This window comes from Dermacentor variabilis, chromosome 1 (genome assembly GCF_050947875.1).
Source record: "Dermacentor variabilis isolate Ectoservices chromosome 1, ASM5094787v1, whole genome shotgun sequence".
Classification (NCBI taxonomy): domain Eukaryota; kingdom Metazoa; phylum Arthropoda; class Arachnida; order Ixodida; family Ixodidae; genus Dermacentor; species Dermacentor variabilis.
The window spans coordinates 276,249,799-276,268,214 of NC_134568.1; the positions used below are offsets into that span (position 1 = coordinate 276,249,799).

An 18,416-nucleotide genomic window follows, 5' to 3' on the forward strand; every position below is an offset into this window, starting at 1 on the left:
GGCAGAGTTACAAATGACACGTAGAATAAATTTGGTGAAAATGGTTGTCCGGAACGCTCTTAAAAATCTCTGTGCAAAGTTAAATGCGGTTAGATCAAACATTACTTTTGTAATATAAATTTTCTAATGAAGCTTTAGAATGTGTGATATGGCCATTATCAGCGGTTCTTTTTAATGTCCAGACATAACTGTAGGTTACAACAGGTTTATATTTCGTGTAAACGGAGGTGGGGCATTCATGTTAAGTGCAATGTGTGAGAAGATTTTTATGCGCCTGTTTCAGTTAGAAGTGTCGCAAATAATTACTAAACTTTATTTTATTTTTTTATATTTTGATACGTCATAATACATTCGCAGTTGGTTTCTCTGATGTCCTTAGTGAACTAAACTACGCATCTTGTTATTTCCCAAAAATAAGTGGCACATTATGGGTAATGTGAAGGGGAAGTTCAAAGTGAAAGGCCAAATTGACGACATTTGCAGTAAATTACCCATGCAAGTGATCCAGAGCTTTATGAATACTTTACGAACAAAGCAGAATTTATACTTGCTGCCCTGGGAACATTGTGAATGGAACGAGATCAAATCTATCAAAAGGGGTAGGACACTATGGCTAATACTCTGGCAATGTAAAATCTGTGTTGATGAGTTACCGTTTTTTTTTTAATTTCTAATAACAAGTGCTCAAAAGCATTACATCTGGGCAAGGTTTGAAATGGATCAGCCATATACAGGCAACATTTAAAGGGGCATTAAAGCAAAACAATAAATCAGTTTAGACTAATGAAGCATTGTTTGAGAACCCTGCAGGCAGTCATTTAAAAAAATAGTTTGATTATTAGATGAGAAAATGAAGGTCCAGGTATCAGTATTTGAATTTCGCGCCAAAACCCCAGCGCCGGTACGTAAGCGTGACGTCAGAGATTCCAAAGTATGTTTTCGCATTTGGGCCGCGTTGGCTGAATAAAGGTTCCCGAAACTTGCCATGTTTAATATTTGGTTCCTTTAGAACACAATGAAGTCAATCTGTACTGCTATACATAATTAGTAGGCCCTAGAAGATGCCATCAAAATCCAAGATGTTACAGCCCCAAGGTGCGGGCACTTAAGTAGGCGTCGCCACCCGTATTTCGTTCTTGCGCTTTTTCTGGCTTACCAAACGTCTTATCGTTGTAAGAGTGGTGTTTTTGGTGTTGTAGAACGGTAATTTACTGATGCACAATAAATCACTTTTCAGTTTAGTGTCCCTTTAAAGTATGCAATATAATTACAGGAAACTGAAACTCTTATTGCAACTGCTGGAAAGAAACAGCTTCTTTGGAAATTGGGTAATAATTCTGTAAGGTCACATCTGCTGTTTTTTCTTGTGAACATTTCAAGTCTTTTATGCTGACTGTACTTTGTTGTGCATAACCTTGAGAATACTATTGCCTTAACTAGCAATAAATTTGTGCTGTAGACTTAAACAACTCGCCGTGATGGCTTAGCAGCTATGACATTGCGCTGCTAAGCACGCGATTGAAGGATTAAATCCCAGCTGCGGCGGCCACATTTTGATGGGGGCGAGATGCAAAAAAAATGCCCTTGTGGCATGCATTAGGTGCACGTTGAAGAACCCCAGGTGGTCAAAATTAACGCGTAGTACCCCACTATGCTTAGCCTCATAATCAAATCGTGGTTTCGGCCCGTAAAACCCCAAAATTTCTTTTCTTTTTTTAACGCTTATACACCAAGTACTATTCTTTCTTCAATTATTAAGATTGTTTGTGTCAGATGTGTATTTTTTGTATGCGCTGTACTGCTGCTACTGTGCAGGTTCAGGGGCTTCTGCCAGGCACAAATTGCCTTTAGTTCCTGAATCATGCTTTGATTTTATATAACTTCATGGAATCAATTCAAATTCAAGTAATTTTGTGGTACCCAATGGTTCACCATATGTGATTGATAATCAGGTGTTTTCTTGTCAATTATAAAAATAAATGTCAGGTGCATTTCCAGGCTCTTTCTCTTAATGCAATATGTATATATATGTATATACATATAGTCTGCTTTTCGGCTCGTATGTCGTGTGTGTTTGTGTGTATATATATATATATATATATATATATATATATATATATATATACATATATATAATCACAAGAACTTGCAACACATATGTTCGCAGGAGTTCTATGAAAAAATTTAGCATTACAAGAAGTGTGTTGTATTTCTGCATGTTATACAAGTGAGAATGCGTGCATCTTCCTAATTACCCACTTGAAAATAAAAACAAATGCTTTGTAGCTTGACTTATACTTTTATTTTTAAATGAACTGTCACCTTGGATACAATTTCTTGCTATAGCATATGCTGTCCTCTGTGTGACAAGTTGTGTTCATTATTCTTTGTTTTCCACTCATTACAGGGTCTATGTGTGTTACCAACATCTAAACATAGGCCAACATAGCATTTTTGCTAAAGTCAGGCTGTTGTTTTAGAGCCTGTGCACAGCACATTGGCAAAAATAACATTTTAGAATATAAGATGTGTTAGGAATAGTTCTATAAAAATAATTCCATGTTTCCTTCTATGACCGTTTTTTGTGAAAAATTTCTCAAAAGTGCTACAATTTGCACATTTTCACCTAGATGCAAAGGATGGAAAAACATAAAAGCATTTTGCAAAACTGTTTTATAATGAAAGCAGAATGTTCAGACAATGCCATGCCAGTCTATTTTTGGCAAATATTTGTTTTGCACCTGGTTTTCCACCATTTCGTGAAATTCAAATGGGCCTCACAGGTGCAAAAATGTTTCCGGCTCATAATATTTTGAGAAAATACTGTGCGAGTAATGCTTATGCATGTGAAACTTTTTTGCAATGTTTTGAGATAAATGGATATTAGTCAAACGCCACAGTTGGGATAGTTGGCATGGAATGATGCTACATATACTTAAATTACCATTAAATGCTTGCATATTCAAACTGCTTCCTGTTTTTTGCATTTTGTCGTTATCTGCACAAAAACAGGATCGACGTTCCCAATGGTCATGAAAAAAGTACCCGTGGTGGCTCATTGCACTCTCGAGATGTGCAGCAATCTAACAGTCCATCACGTCAGCGCTACGTCCTCCGAGAGATACACAAGTCAAGGCTTAAGGTGAGGCTAGAGAAAAATGTACAGTTTCCAGAATCGTGCAATTTCGCTGCTCTGAAAAGTCTTCTGACCAAAAAAAAAAATCTCATCTGCAGACTCACTGCTGCATTTCTTCTCTCTCTCCCTCACTCTGCCCCCCCCCCTCGTCTAAAAAGAAAACAAGTGAGTGTCACTTGGGGGCTGGCCACTAGCACATTCTGCTTCCCGCCTTTTTAAGCTCCAAAGGGGCACTAGCTGCTTTGAGGGCTGACTGCACTGGGGAGTTCACTTAAAATGAGGAACCAAGGAAATGCATTGTTCTAAAGGAATGGTGCAGCACAATTACATCTGTGACAAAACCCAATTTTCACTCATGCTGTTTCTCCTTTTCCTATTGACACACACATATGCACACCTTAAGTACCCCAGCAAGTGGATGGGAAAATGGCACCAGGGTAGCTCATTTGGTAAGAGCATTGCACTCGTAATGCAAAGACGTGGGTTTGTATCCCACTTGTGGCCAGTTGTATTTTCATCCGCTTTCATTTTTCATTTATGTATCATTTCTTTAATTCAAATAATACCTGCATGTAGTTCCCCCTATGCTGTTCATGGTGTCAGTATTTGTTGCCTTCTTATGACATGACTAATAAAAATTGAGCGCCTCAGTTTCCTTCTCGTTCACACACACACACACAGTAGAATGCCGTTTTTTCAAAGTACTGTGGAAAAAAAGAAAAGCATAACGGCCCTGCCAGTACAGTTACTATACGTCCCGTTGCTCATACTGTGATCAGAAACAGCTTTGATAGGAAACAGCGCATGCATGCTTGTATAATTAAGGGACATGAACCGTGTATCGTTAGAGTGGCTAGAACTTGGAGATGTGAAAACTGGCCGCTCCAGTTAAGCTTGCCAGGTTGCGCATTCCCGTTGTAGTCGCACTGTTGCTGGGGGTACCAGGACGTAGTAGCTGCTCGCATGTCTGTGGCATTGCACTCGCACACCGTGTTGCTTGCTTTTCGCAGGTGTAAGTTACTTTAACATTCAACAATGATATTGCCCTTTCACGATGTATGCCTATAGCACTGGACAACCTTCGAGTGCGACATCAGCATGAACATCGCACCAGCAAAATAATCCAGTCATAATGCAACCATTCTTCAATAAAGCATACTTTGAAGGGGCCGCATTCTTTATTGCAGTTGTTGCAATTGCAAAATGATCTATATAAATCTTTATATGATTTATTTACATAGTTAGGGAAAGTAGCCCGAGGCTGTTCCAGTGGTAGGGTGGTATCATTTACCAATATTTCGTTGTTTCATTGCTCTGAAATTGGCGTGCGTTGATGTGTGAGAAATTGTTGTGGCTCTTATTTGGGCAGTCACATTTATCTAATTAGTGTGAATGTTCGTGTCCATTGATGTATGCTCTTTTTCTCATTACACCTTTAAGCTTAAGGTCATGCAATCGTGAAGGCAGTACGTATACATTCTCAGCATTGCAGAGAAGTCGAGACTGAACTTTGGTTCATGTCTTTATAACACATATTTTTATGAGCAACAGTTTAATTATTTACGAGTATTTGTTGAATGTTGCCTTAATTTATGCAAGGCTTCACGCTTTTGATATTTTTTTTCCAATTGCTGCTTGCTTGAGCCGCTTTAAAAGGGAATGAATCCTTGCAATAAAAGAAGAAAAAAAATCTTAACTAATCAGGTTAGACCTGCGCAGTACTTGCCAGCTAATCTGTGGCACACTGCTGCCTGCAGTACTTAGGCTGCTCACAATCTTTGAATGCATGCACATTGTGCTAAGCATACGCAGTTTGCTCTCAACAGCATGAATCAATTTGTACAGTGACGCTGATGGCTGTAGAAGATCCCATTCCATGGATATGTCAGAGTCAGCACTTCCACTGTGGCGCTGTCTGTCCCTTGACACATTGCAGGCATCCCAGCATAATTCAGTTTGTTGGCAGAACCCGCTTTCTTGTCACATTGCCTGCCATATAATAGTACACAAAGGGGCCATCGCTGCTGCATTGCTCTGTGTAGTTAGCATATGTTCCACGGCCACTTCTGTTGCCTCCATAAGAACTGTAGCACTAGACCTTCCTCTTGAGCCTCATTTTGCTGTAGAACCTCCTTTAATGTGCACGCACAGCGAAATTCTCCTGTAGAGCTCTGTCAGTCCTTAGGATAACTCACTCACAACTCGTAAGTTGCTCTTTGCATGCTGGCACATGGAAAAAGGACACTTTTTCTGTACACGATTTGTACCCTGAATTACACTGAAACACAAAACACCATGGTGACCGTTTTTTTTTTTTTTCTCATGTGTGTGTGTCCTCAATACCTAGGCATGCTAACATGAGGGAGTTTTGCAAAAGTATGTGGAATGGTAAGCTATGAATGTCATGACTCTGGTTCTATCAATCTCTTGCTTGTCTTTTTTACTCAAATACTCATATGCCTGTTGCTTATCTTGACTGCTGACCAGTCCTCGGAGCCCCAGGTCGGAGCACCCTATCTTGACCTAGCAGAGGGATTGTGCAAGGCGACATTTCTTGGCAAGGGAGATGCTCCATGCTCTTCACACCTCCCAGTTTTAGTCACCCTAGTTCAGTCACAGTAACCCCTTTCAACTCTTAATATGCTTTACCGCATGACATAGCTGTAGTGCGGTGAGGATGACTGCAGCGAAATTATAGAAACTCTAATTCTAGACTGACGATCGCAGACTTCCGGCATTTCATGGTGGGGCCACGGGCGGAGCTTGACAGACTTAACTGCACATGTATAATTACCAACGTACGAGAGCGAATTTGCCTTTGCAGAGCTACATTTGTGTGAATGCTGCTTTCAAACGCAACGCAATATGCAGGAACATTACAGATTGGTGATGTATAAAATGGGAACATAATACACGGAAGTCAATTGGCTTTAGGCCGGGACCATGAAAACACAACACAGCATGGAGCCAAGGTGTGTGAGTGGTGGCGCTGGCTAACACTCCCAGGGTTAGTTCTAGTAGTAATATATAAATACCCCAGAAAGCGGATGGGAAGACGGCACCATGGTAGCTCAATTGGTAGAGCATCGCGTGTGTAATGCAAAGACATGGGATCGTTCCCCACCTGCAGCAAGTTGCTTTTTTCCTCCACTTTCAATTCCATTAATATATAATTTCTTTATTTCATTTAGTCAGTACAAGTAAATTCCCCTGTGTCCTTGGTATCTTTGTTTGTTGGCTTCTTATGATGTGATTATTAAAAATCGAGCCCCTTGGTTAACCCCCTTTCTTCTGGTTCATTGCATAATTAGGGTCTTGAATTTGGCAACATTGATGCCTTCAGGTAGCACGTGTGGGATTATTGACCAGTTGCCTTCACCCAAAAAGATCACGTACTCGTGACACCTGCGGCAGAAAGGATGTTCCACATCCACCGCCAAGGCTTGTGAGTGGTGGCGCTGGCTAACACTCCCAGGGTTAGCTCTAGTAGTAACACATAAATACCCCAGAAAGTGGATGGGAAGATGGCACCGTGGTAGCTCAATTGGTAGAGCATTGCACGCGTAATGCAAAGACGTGGGAGCATTTCCCAGCTGCTACAAGTTGTTTTTTCATCCACTTTCAATTCCACTAATTTATCATTTATTTATTTGAATTAGTCAGTAAAAGTAATTTCCCCTGTGTTGTCCTCGGTGTCTTTGTTGGTTGGCTTCTTATGATATGGTTATATATGTGTATATAAAGCCAACAGATGAGACAATGAAGTGGACAGATCGATAGCCGTCACCGTAGCACAACTGGTAGTGCAACAAGCATAATGCGGTGGTTGTGGGTTCAGCTCCCACCGGCGACAAGTTGTATTTTTGTCCACTTTTATGTTCTTTTTCTTTATTATTTTCTTCATTTCAATTTCAAGCACAGCTCATTTCCCTGGTGCTTTCCTTCGCTTCATTGTCTGTTGGCTTTATATAATCATGATTAACAAAGATCGAGTTCCTCGGTTTCCCTTCTTCACTTGGGTGTGTGTGTGTGTGTGTGTGTGTGTGTGTGTGTGTGTGTGTGTGTGTGTGTGTTGACTGATTCCTGTGTGCTGATATTGTTGCGCAGTTTAAGGAAATAAAAAGCTAGTGAGAACTTGTAGGGCCACTTTAAAGGTAAGACGTGATGTTTTATCATTACTACTATTATGAACATTCTTTGTTTGTAGTTTCTTGTAGACCTATATTAAGTAGTACTGCTATCAGTGACAGTGTCGCTAGACAATATCTCTAGAGGTATCATACCAAAAGTAATACGCATCATGCCTGTGATGCTAGCTTTATTGTACTTCTTTTACCCTACTTACCTGAATATTGAAGTTGGACATCTGAAATAGTCCTTGTATACTGTGCTGGCTTGTCAGTTTTAACGAAAATGTGCAAACATAATCAAGAGTACCCAGTGTAGTATGTATGTAGGATATATGTAGTCATATGTGCAGCTGACACAGTGATGTGCACACACTAAGTTTGCCAGCACATGGCTGAAATTTGCTGCACTGGATTTGCTGTAACATTTTACTAGCAGTTGAAGTGCCACAGAATGTGCATGTAACCTCGCCACTTGTACAGGTAATTATCACTAGATAGCAAGGTGTGCTTCTGGCTCGATGCTTGCATATTTTGGTTAAAACTGACAAGGTGCATGTATTTAGTTTTGTGGCTGTTGTTTTGAAATACCATATTTTTGTGCATATAATCCACTTATGCATATAATACCTGCATCCCCAATGATCCAGGTATTTCTACTGTCAGAGTAAAAAATTCTGTGTGTATACCCCACAAAAATAACTGAATGCAACATTGTTCAAATCTTTATAAAAGCAACCGGCCACACTTGTCAGCTCAAAGCAGACCTCCAAGAATAGTTATGTATGTATTCACTTGTTGCTGCTTCTCACTGCCAATCAGTTTTGAAGTGTGGTGTGGCTTCACAGCAATACTAAGAAGAAACCACTTTATTCTGGCACAATGTAATACAATAAGGTTGACAGTTCAACTGGATCCTTAGCCTACATGGCTAGTTTTGGATCCATGACATGAGTCAGTACAAAATGCAATCCAAACCAAGAATACTACAGGCATGTTTTAAAAGTGATGTTTCAGTGATGGCTCAATATACAGATGCTTCTTTTTTAATGACGCAGAGTAGTTAGTTGCAAATTCTTGTGCCAAGAAATGATAGGGAACATTGAGCATATACAATGCAAGTTTTGGCTAGTTGAATTTGTTATGTTCAGCCTGCCTAATATCCTGTGTAGTTGCAAGGAATATTGATGAAAGATCTAGCATGTTTATGGATTGTGTTTTGTGGATAAAAACAGCTGTGTTGTAGTCCTGAACTTGGATAAATGGCATCATGTTTAACTATGCAAGTATGCAAGATGCTGTACAAAAAGTGCATCCTTAGTCACTGATGCAATTATTCTTACAGCATGTTTATGAATTTTAAGCAAAGGTATCTATTACAAGATATAAGTCAAACACCATGATTCAATATATGCTAAATGGCAATGAAATATGCTGAAGTACAAACAAAAACAGTGTTTAAGCTTGGAAATGTCTGCGTACCCTCAGTAAGGCATAACAATGAAAAAGAAATTGTTTAGTTGCTTGTTTAATACATAGTGCCCAGTGTAGTGACAAGTCGAGAGTTATTCCTGAATATTTATCACTGCTAATTTGTTGGATTTGTGTCTCTGAGATATACGGTGCATGTGTCAGGACCAGTATTTTGGCTAGAGGCAAGTGCTATAAACTTTGCCTTTTTGGAGTTTGAAACAAGTTTATTGGTCTCAAAACGTGCTGGAGTATTCCACAGCTCGGTTTGAGCAATGTCTTCTGTTTCTTGTAGTGACTGTCTTGGAATCATTAGAGCTGTATCATCTGCATATAAGATAGGATGAGAACATCTGAGTGACCTAGGAGAATCATTGATTAAAAGTGAGAAGAATATTGGGGGCCCATTACCAACCATTGTAGAGCACCCATTCTCACTTTCTTTAGTGACAATTATTGGTCTCCAACTACCACATATTGTTCACAATTTTATAAATAACTGCACAAAAATTCATGTGCTTGTCTTTTAAATCCATAATGGTCTAGTTTACCGTATGCAATTATATACTATGATCTATCAAGTCAAATGCATTTCTAATATATAAGAATATGCCTAGTATGAAGTGTATTTGAATATGCATTGTATTTTTCAAGGTAGTTTCTCATGTGCTTTGCAATAAGTTTTTTGAAGAGTGTATTAGTACATAATAAAATGTTTATCGGACAACAGTTTGCCAGGTCATTTGGGTTATCTGCTTTGTGTATTGCTACCACTCTTTCAATCTTGAGCTGATCAGGATAGGTTCCCCAAAGAAAAGATTCATTAAACAAGTTTGTAAGTGCTGGACTAGAGATATTGATATTATTTTATTGCAATAGAAATTTTATGGACACTTCAGCTGAGTTTCCGCAATCGGTGTTGCCATGATGTTCCGTATAAAGTCCAAGTGCGATAACATCGTGGCCGCACACCGTATGCTGTAGGTGCAAGGGAAAGCTTGCGAGGGTGAGCCGAGAAGGATGTTGGCTTGATGCGGCTGAGTCTTCTCACATGTATGAGGAAGGAAGGTGGGGAGGGTGCGTGCTGTCTTTTCATGCATGCAAAGGGGAATGGGGAGATGTGCATGCACTAGGAGGAAAAGAAGACGGGGGGGGGCATCTCCTCTTCTACTCTGGCTGTGGTAGTTGAGCACGGCCAGGCATGCTCTATCTTGGAGGTAATCCGTGATGGGTTCGAAGGCTAGGCAACGCGAGATAACTTATGGCTTCGTGTTCATGCCTCGTTCACCGTGAAGTGAAAGGCGGCATGAAGGGGAATTCGCCCAGCACTGCTGCCGCTCTTCATTACACCATCGTTCTGACAGCGAGTGTCTGCAGTCATTGAATGAAATGTCTTCATAGTTGCCTTTGCATGTGTGAGAACTTGCTTGTTAATTTAGTTAATAAGCGAATGTATACAGCAGTTTATGCAGCTGATAAAACCACTAGCCCTACTTTGTATAGCTGTCTAATAATTTGCATGGCCCTTGCGCAATTAAACACCACACGTCATCTAATAATATGATATCGCAATCCATGCTGTGCCTTTCAGGCAAAACTGCAATTTCTTTTTTTAGTAAGCTTACAGCTATACCATTGTAACCCATGGCCTTATTCGACTGCATAAGCTTTAGAATGTCTATTGTTTTTGTTGTAATTTCTGAGAAGACAAATGTAGTCATTTGAGAGAGGGGGGGGACTGAAACAAATCATGTCTTGAGCATGCTGGTTATGTGGTGTAGTACTGTCTATATTAACAAAGTAATCATTAAGTGGAACAGCAAGATCGGTATTAGTAATGCCTTATGTGTCAAGATCTGTTAGTACATGGCACTGTTTTGTTTGACAGAGCTAGAAAGTAACAGGTTCAACACTTTTTCACATGCTCAATTGATGCTAGCATCATTAACCTCAGAAAAGTTTGTTTCATCATACGATTTCTAGTTATCAGAGAGTCCCACTTTTCTGCCAAGCGAATTGATTGTAGGCTTAGGTCTGTTGATGTGCACACCTCTATGCGAGTTTTGCCTTCAGAGGCAGCTGCACAGAAATTCAGTATGCATTGCCATGAAGCCACAGCTGACAGCAAAATTCACGTTAGTCTTACCCTCAGGTTAAAATATTTTTTGCAGTGGGTTTATGCACAAAATTACAGTGTGTTTAGCTCTCCAATGAAGAATGTTGCATGTTTAACAGAATGCATAGAGGTCTTGTCCCATTGTGATAAGACCTTTAAAATTCTTTAGGTGGCTCGCAAGAACCGGGGTGGCAAGCTGATGGAAGTGTCAGAGCATGGCAGCCATGCCGCTCCGATTGTGGGGCTCGCCAATCAGCAAGGTAGTGGTTCTTGGGGTCACCGCACAGACGCTGTGAGGCTGTGAGCGTGCATGTCCTACTACACTGCACCTGCCTTGGCTGCTCTGCAGGTACTGGCTTCTTGTGCTTTCTCCCCACACCTCCTGGCCCTTTGTTTCCCAGAAACCTCTTCCCCATGTAATCACGAGTTCCAGCTATTGCTTTAGTTCCATTCTCAAAACCCAACTTAGAGAATGCAATTTCCTTAGCCTCATGGACTGCTCTGCACAATCCTCCCATGAAGTTGATTTTTTTTTGTATTTATTTATTTCTTTATCATACGCTCACACAATAATGTTCCAAAAATCAGCAGATCTGCTTCAGCACTCCGATTCTTTTTCATAATACTGTTGTGCTTGTCTAGCCTATTAATGTATATTTTGATGTAATCTTTAGTCATTCAACTGTCTGTTCACTAAAATCAATATGGACGACTGCTGTATTAAGCATAATTGCATGATGACAAGTGGGTCATGGTTTGTGATGCAGCGTTTCAGCTTTAGGTGAAATATAAGAAATAGTTCATAATAAGTGTGGGGAGGAGGGGGAGGATACACAACATAAACTTGATCAAGGTTCGTTGATCTCAGTAAATTGCTTGAGTTGGGGGGGACACTGCTTCAGTGTGACTGCAGAATTTCTCATAAGGTTTCATTCCAAGACATTTAAAACCTTGTTAATTGTTATAATTACCATTGGCCATAGTCAACTGTTGAAATTGGAATTAAAAGCTTTTCGTGTGAGAAATACACCAATTTAAGCTACTTGGCTAGTGTGAACATACGAGGTGAAAGGTGAACTTGATTAGCAACAATTTTACTAACAAGTGGCATACTACAAATGTCTTGTAATTTGAACAAACAAAATTAATATTGTATTTCCTGTAAACAGCAAACTTGATGGACTTATACGGACTATAGATTAATCAGTCTCTGAAGACACTCTTGAAAATAGAAAACAGAATTAAGTAAAACTTTTCTTTCATTTTCACTACTGTTACTTTCAGAGTCCCTGTCAAGCAACATGAACTCTCTCTGTATCTCACTAGACAATATTACAAGGGTGATAATTTTATCAGATGTGAGGCACCTAGTTTCCCGCATTCTGTTTTCAAGGGAAAAAGAAAGCTTGACTGACTAGTATTAGCATTTTACAGTGTCATCCATTTATAAAAAGTTTGCTTTGGTGCTCATCTCTAGATGTGCTATAACATGCAGCAAATGAAGGAAAGATGCCTATGAATTGGTTCTACTGGTATAGCCACAAAATCGGACTGCATGATCGACACTGCTTTGTCTTGGGGCTGACAACACTAGAGTGTGATTCATTAAAGAAGTTGTAAGACTACAATACATTCACTGGTGCTTTGTCTTGGCACTCGGAGGTTTTATAGTGACTGTTTGTTAGACAATTCTGCAGCAGCACTTTATGTACTTCCTCCTCGATCCCAACAGTGTAGCTCAAGAAATTGGCAGTTTCTGTAATCATGAAACTAAGGTGCAAACAAGCTACACGTGGAAAAGCTAAATGTACAGAAAAGATGCATGTTGCCACTCCATGTTTGTGTCAACTGCCAAGGCTCTCTCTCTCTTTCTCTATAGTAGTTGAATAAATTGCCAAAGGCACACATAAGCACACTGCTCCTCAATTCCTAAGTGGCATACACTGGATGCAAAGCTGACTGCAGTACATGGTAAAATGCAGTTGAGCTCTGGGAAACAGTTGGTGCAGCAATTCTTCTGCGTGATAGAGCAGATAAGTCTCTGGTGTTTGTGAACTGTGACTCTCTAGTTTTTAAGAATCACAACAGCAGAGAACTGTTTCTAGTGTTTGGCAAACTGCTGCAGCTAAATATCACAAGCAGTGAAGTCCATATGGTGCCAAAATACGAAGTGCACATTTAAAACTGTATGCTGTTACCACTTGTACGAGACTAGTATTTAAGAAACAATAGCTTTCCTGCAGGCTGTGTAAGCTGGAAAATTGCTATTATTGAAGCATATGAAAAGAGGTGGCGACTACAGAAAACCTTTCAGCATAGAGACTTCATTATTGCTAATATAACCGTAAAGCTTAGTTAGTATTCACATTGATGGCTCTGTTTGCCTCATTTATTGTGCGCTAGGACTAGATGAGTTGTCACACTTCCCGTCATTGAGCAGAAACTACATTTGTCAGACCTTTGCCTCCCTTAATTTTTTTCTATATTTTAGTGAAACCATCTAGTGCTTTCCTTTTTTTTTTTGCAAACAAATTTGCAGCTTATGCCATTTTTCAGTGGCATTGTTTCATTGTTTTTGTCTAGTTTAATCTGCACTGCTGAAACTGCACCATTTCTTTTTGTTCTCCAAGCTTGAAAGCTGTAACTGTCATTTGACTTTTATTGTTTTCAGTGCCTTTTTCACTGCAGTGGTTGCAAGCTACAAAAGCTTCTTGCCTCGCATTTTTTTACATAAAGCACTTATGCACATTTTATACATTTGTATGGGTGATTAAAAGATGTGAGAACTGTAAGTTGTGTATATTCTGCACTTGTTGGTGTGGCTCTCGTTTCTTTCAGGATCTGATGTGCCATACTGTGTGTTTATGGCTATGGAAACGGGCAGTTTTCTTTTCACTAGAGTTAGTTTTAGAGTTATAGTGTTAGTTTACGCTGTTGTTATGACTACTTGTCCTTATTCCTGGAAAGGTTCGTTCCATTCCAAAAGAGATTTGTTTCCCACATTGCATGGTGATATGAGAGCATTCAAACAGTAGAATTTTTTTGTAAACTTCTAATGTTTGGAAAAGACCGGCTTCAAATAGTGGTTGAGGCCACTGCTTGAGTACTAAATAATTCATTAATAAGAAGAGTATATAGAACAAGTCAGAGGAAACTAGAATGATACTAACCTTATATATAGTGATTTAAGTTTTTGGTATTTACCATTAAATTCTGAAAAGGACCTGCAGATTCCAAGCAGTTTTATTCACTTTGTAGACATTTTTTTTCTCGTAATGGTGAACTGCTTACACGTTTTTTTTTATTCCACTGCTATGCTTTTTCCTCATCTGCAGAAGCACGCTGTCTGCACTTTCAGACTTGTAAACAATGCCATGACACTCCTTAAAGTGATGAATCCAGTCATCCTCCTGAAAACCCTGAAAAGAAGCAATGTCCTTGGATTTAGCAAGCATTACAGCGTCACTGGTGGGAATATTCAACGTCCTGGCACTCTGAAGTGTGTGGAGAGGGCGTCTTCACCATATTTTTATGTGGCCTGATGTCGCCGATTCTGAGCTTTGCACTCGATGTCTTCATTTATTGCAGTCCTCATCTTCTCTTTCTCCTTGAGAATGCTTGAGATTGCAGACATCGGCACTCCATTTGCACAAATCTTCATTCTTAGTACAATTGGCAAGCTGTTGAAAAGCTGCATTTTTACTACTGATGTCAATAATTTTTCACGTCATTGATGTTGAGGCTCCTTCTGACATTGCAAACCATGTGCGAATGAAGAATGCAAGTGCTGCACTGCTGGCGGTAATGGCAACCTCAAGTGAGTTTGAAACCCCTGCAGAAAAAAAAAAAATTGCTCCACATGTTGTTGGGGAGCATCAATGCACCCACCACTGTAGTCCAGTGGCTGCGGCATTGCGCTGCTGAGCTAGAGGTCGTGGGTTTGATCCAGGCTGCAGCAGCTGTGTTTCAATGTGGGAAAAATGCAAAACACTTGTGTACTTAGATTTAGGTGCATGTTAAGGTTGTCAAAATTAATCCACAGTCCCCCACTATGGCGTGGCTCATAATCAGATGATGGTTTTGTACGTAAAACCCCAGAAACACATTTTTATTTTCTTGGAGCACCAACAGTATGCAAGGGAAGAAAAGGCAATGTATCACACAGCTGTGATTGCTTGTGTAATGCCACTTCAATGGCAGGACATCCACGAGCCTAAAAGAAAAAAAAAATAAGAACATAAGTGAACATAGATAAACTTGAGGCACTGCACTGCACTGATTGGCTATGTGGCGTGGCATGTGCTTGGGGGGATGCCACACAGTCTTCTCCCTTACCCTGGCTCATCTAGACGCTGCCGTGCTGGGATTTATTGCGTTTGTTGTAGCAAGTCTGTGCAGGGCACAAGGTCACTTATAAGTGGATGGCTCTCTCATCAACTCCTTGCAAAACATTCTGAGAACTTGGCAACTGTTTGTAGTAACCGAAAGTTCGCTCTAGACAGGGTTGTTATATGTGGACTTGACCGTATTACCTTTGTTATCGTAGGATAATCCTTTGTATGCATTTTGGCACATGCAGTAATGCTGGTCACAGTCTTATTGTAAGTTTCAGTATTCAGAAATTGCAGAAGGATTCAACGGTGGATAAAAGGGCGGTCTGTTTTTGTTTTATTTAAATACATCTAAGCCTAGGTTTGAAGCAAAGGTATGCTTTAGATGCTTATTGCACCGCTTAAGGCTAAGGTACAGCAGCTGGATGCACTTGTGGTTCTGAAGCACTTGCTTTGGTTTCATTTTTGATTTGCTAAAATGGGTGAAATGTTTCTCATTCAAAATAAATGTGCATCAGCTGGCATTTAGTGACAGCCATAAGGTTGTAGAATGTTCAAGCACAAAGAAAAAGAAAAGCTTTGTTATAGGAGCAGCTAAAAAAGCCTTATGCATGAGGCATGGTACAGCTATTTTTAGAATGACGAATTGTTTACCATAAACTATTTATAGTCTTCTGGAATAAGCAAGAAAGATAGAATTCGTTATTTACTGCTTGTTTTTTGCAGAAACCAAATATTTTTCAGCATTGTAGTACTTGTGTACAAAGTTAGGTTTCTTCTTCAAAATGATCAGTGCTACTAACACACCCCCAAGCAGTATAGTACTAAGGTGCAATCAAATATTAGCTACAAAGGGAAGTTTATTGATGTACTAACTCTCTTGTTTTAATTATTTTTCCCTCCATTTTGGTTTGACCTTCAAAAGCATCCATGGGCCATAGCCCTGTAGTCTTTGTGCCGTGTTTTATTAAAAGTGTTGTTTGGTTGTACTAGACAAGGAAGAAGTTAAACATTGTGTGTGCTTTGTCCCTCTGCCTTCATTTTGATAATGCTACTTCAAGTGACCACAGTGTCAAAGTCCTGCTCTCTCATGCACATAGGGATGACATCACCTGCAAGGGCCCCTGATCTCCGACCTAAACTCGATTCCATCAGCCTGGCTGGCGTCACCTCAGCCAGCCGCTCGGTCTCCCAGTCATCCTTGGACACTGATGATGCAGTCCAGGTTCCCGTGGCAGCCAATGCAGCCTTAAGCCTGGGCACTTCTGCCTGTGGAGGAAGCCTTAGCAACTTGCTCTTTTCTGAAAATGCTGTGTTGCCAGCATCCACACCTGGAGAGTTGCTCATAGAGCACCACTCAGATTTGTACAAGGAGAGCCCACGGGAAGCTCGGCCACATGTCAGGGCCTTGCCACCTCTTGCCAAACGCTTAATAGCTCCACCTGCTGCTGCTGCAACAACAGTGTCCAGTGCTGATGCCGAGGGTGAAGTATTCACCCTGTCATCTCAATTGCCTGAAACACCGGATGGTGATATCCAGCGTTGGGCTGTCAGGTCAGCTTCCATTCCTTGTGGTAAGACATTTCAAGTGTCCGCTGATGTTGTTACAGAGCCCCGGTGATATTAGGTCACTCAGGAAAAAGTTAAAGGGTTGCTGTCATTCTCTTGTTTGCATTCTCATCAGCTGCTTCTTTGAACAGGAACAGCTGAAGAGGCACATGTTGCATTCAGTCTAGTCTAAAGGCTAGCATTGTTGTACACCTTCCAGATAACTGTAATGTTTTTAATGTATTGTATTGTACAACACTGAATGTGTGAACTGGCTTGTGCAAATTAATTTGTTCGTGTTCACCTACTTTGCATCACAGTTACCGTGTGCACAATCGCTGTTTGTTTCATGGTATTAAACCCTGTACAAGGATGGCCATTTTAATGTCTGTGGACACTTTACATGTGGAACTTCCTTTGGACATGTGTATATGTATTTGTGTATGTGTTTGTCTGGATTTCATGTTCTTGTATGTTGTTGCACATTTAGAAAGTAATTTATGGGCAATGTTTCAAGATATGTACAAGGTAAATCTGTCTTGGCTGATTCAGTCTTATTTGTTAATATGCCAACTTGATAGTATCAGTATCAAGCTCATTCAGCATCAGATCATACAGTAGTCCTTGCTGGAGTCAGCATTGTCACTTTAGGCTGAGAATGACAGGATCATTTTATGCCACTGTGTGTGACTTATAGCGATATTAGCTTCCATCACAATGATCCTTAAACAGTTTGAATGAAACAGACTTGTGAACACTGCCGTGTTTACTTTATTCTTTTTCTACAGTTAAATTAGCCATAGCTATTCTATTTTATTTTTCGTCCTTTTTCCTTGCACTGAAACCTCATTTAAACAAGCATTTGCAATTCACAGAAAAGTTTCTTTGGCACATATCATTTGCTTCACCTTATATTTCACAAGGTTTCGTATATTCTCATTGGCTATGTAAAATGCTTGCACCCAGGTGTAGGTGTAGAAATGCTAGATACAGGATGCATCTCGTAATGCATAGTTACTTTATTCTAAAAAGATTAACTGAATCCATAATTGTGTTACCTCAAAAGGATTCTGTTCTGTTCACATTTATAAGGTTAAGTGACATGGTTGATGTTGTGTTTAATGATGTAGCTTACTTTCACTGAAATAAATTTTCTTACTGCATACCTTGTATGTTTAGACAGTTGAAGTTTGCAGATTTGTGAAGCCTGTTAAGTGAAGTTTCAGGGGATTAAGTACAATTAGTATTATAGAGCAGCGATCTGTAAGGTTAATGTGGGCTCAAGTCCAAAAGGTGCAGCTGCAGATGAGCCTTCTGAAATATTTAACTATAAAGGAACAACATGCCCAACTGTGGTTCAAAGGAACATATTTTACTGTAAAACTTGTTGAATATATTACTTTATTGATATGTGTGTGTTTTTATAAACCATACACATTATTGTACATGTGTCAAAGGTAGGGCACAATGCATAAAAATGAATTTTATACTATGTGCCCTCAAGTAGTGACATAATAGAGGAACTAGTTTTGACACAATGGACTTGCAATTTTCTTATGTCCTTTTTTTTTTGGTCAATCACTACATGCTGTTTTGCATAGTAACTCTCTCAGGCAAGTTGTACTTGGTGTGCTGTTAGGGAAACATTCACCTTTTAACCTGTGCTATGGATTTATATTTTTTACTGT

General features: G+C 39.8%; 1 protein-coding gene across 3 annotated transcripts in view; it reads left to right on the forward strand.

The window, feature by feature from the left end:
• The window catches only part of LOC142565054 (palmitoyltransferase ZDHHC11-like), a 122,033-nt gene extending 104,916 nt beyond the window's left edge, over window positions 1-17,117 (forward strand). For 2 of the 3 annotated variants that reach the window (XM_075676232.1, XM_075676231.1), the window contains 3 exons: window positions 3,013-3,142; window positions 11,019-11,109; window positions 16,281-17,117. In XM_075676232.1, the coding sequence (XP_075532347.1) occupies window positions 3,013-3,142; window positions 11,019-11,109; window positions 16,281-16,801 (742 nt within the window). In that variant the 3' untranslated portion in view covers window positions 16,802-17,117. Of the gene's footprint in view, window positions 1-3,012; window positions 3,143-11,018; window positions 11,199-16,280 lie in introns of all 3 variants that reach the window. The other variant, XM_075676233.1, reaches the window with a different exon arrangement.
• Window positions 17,118-18,416: the final 1,299 nt, after the last annotated feature.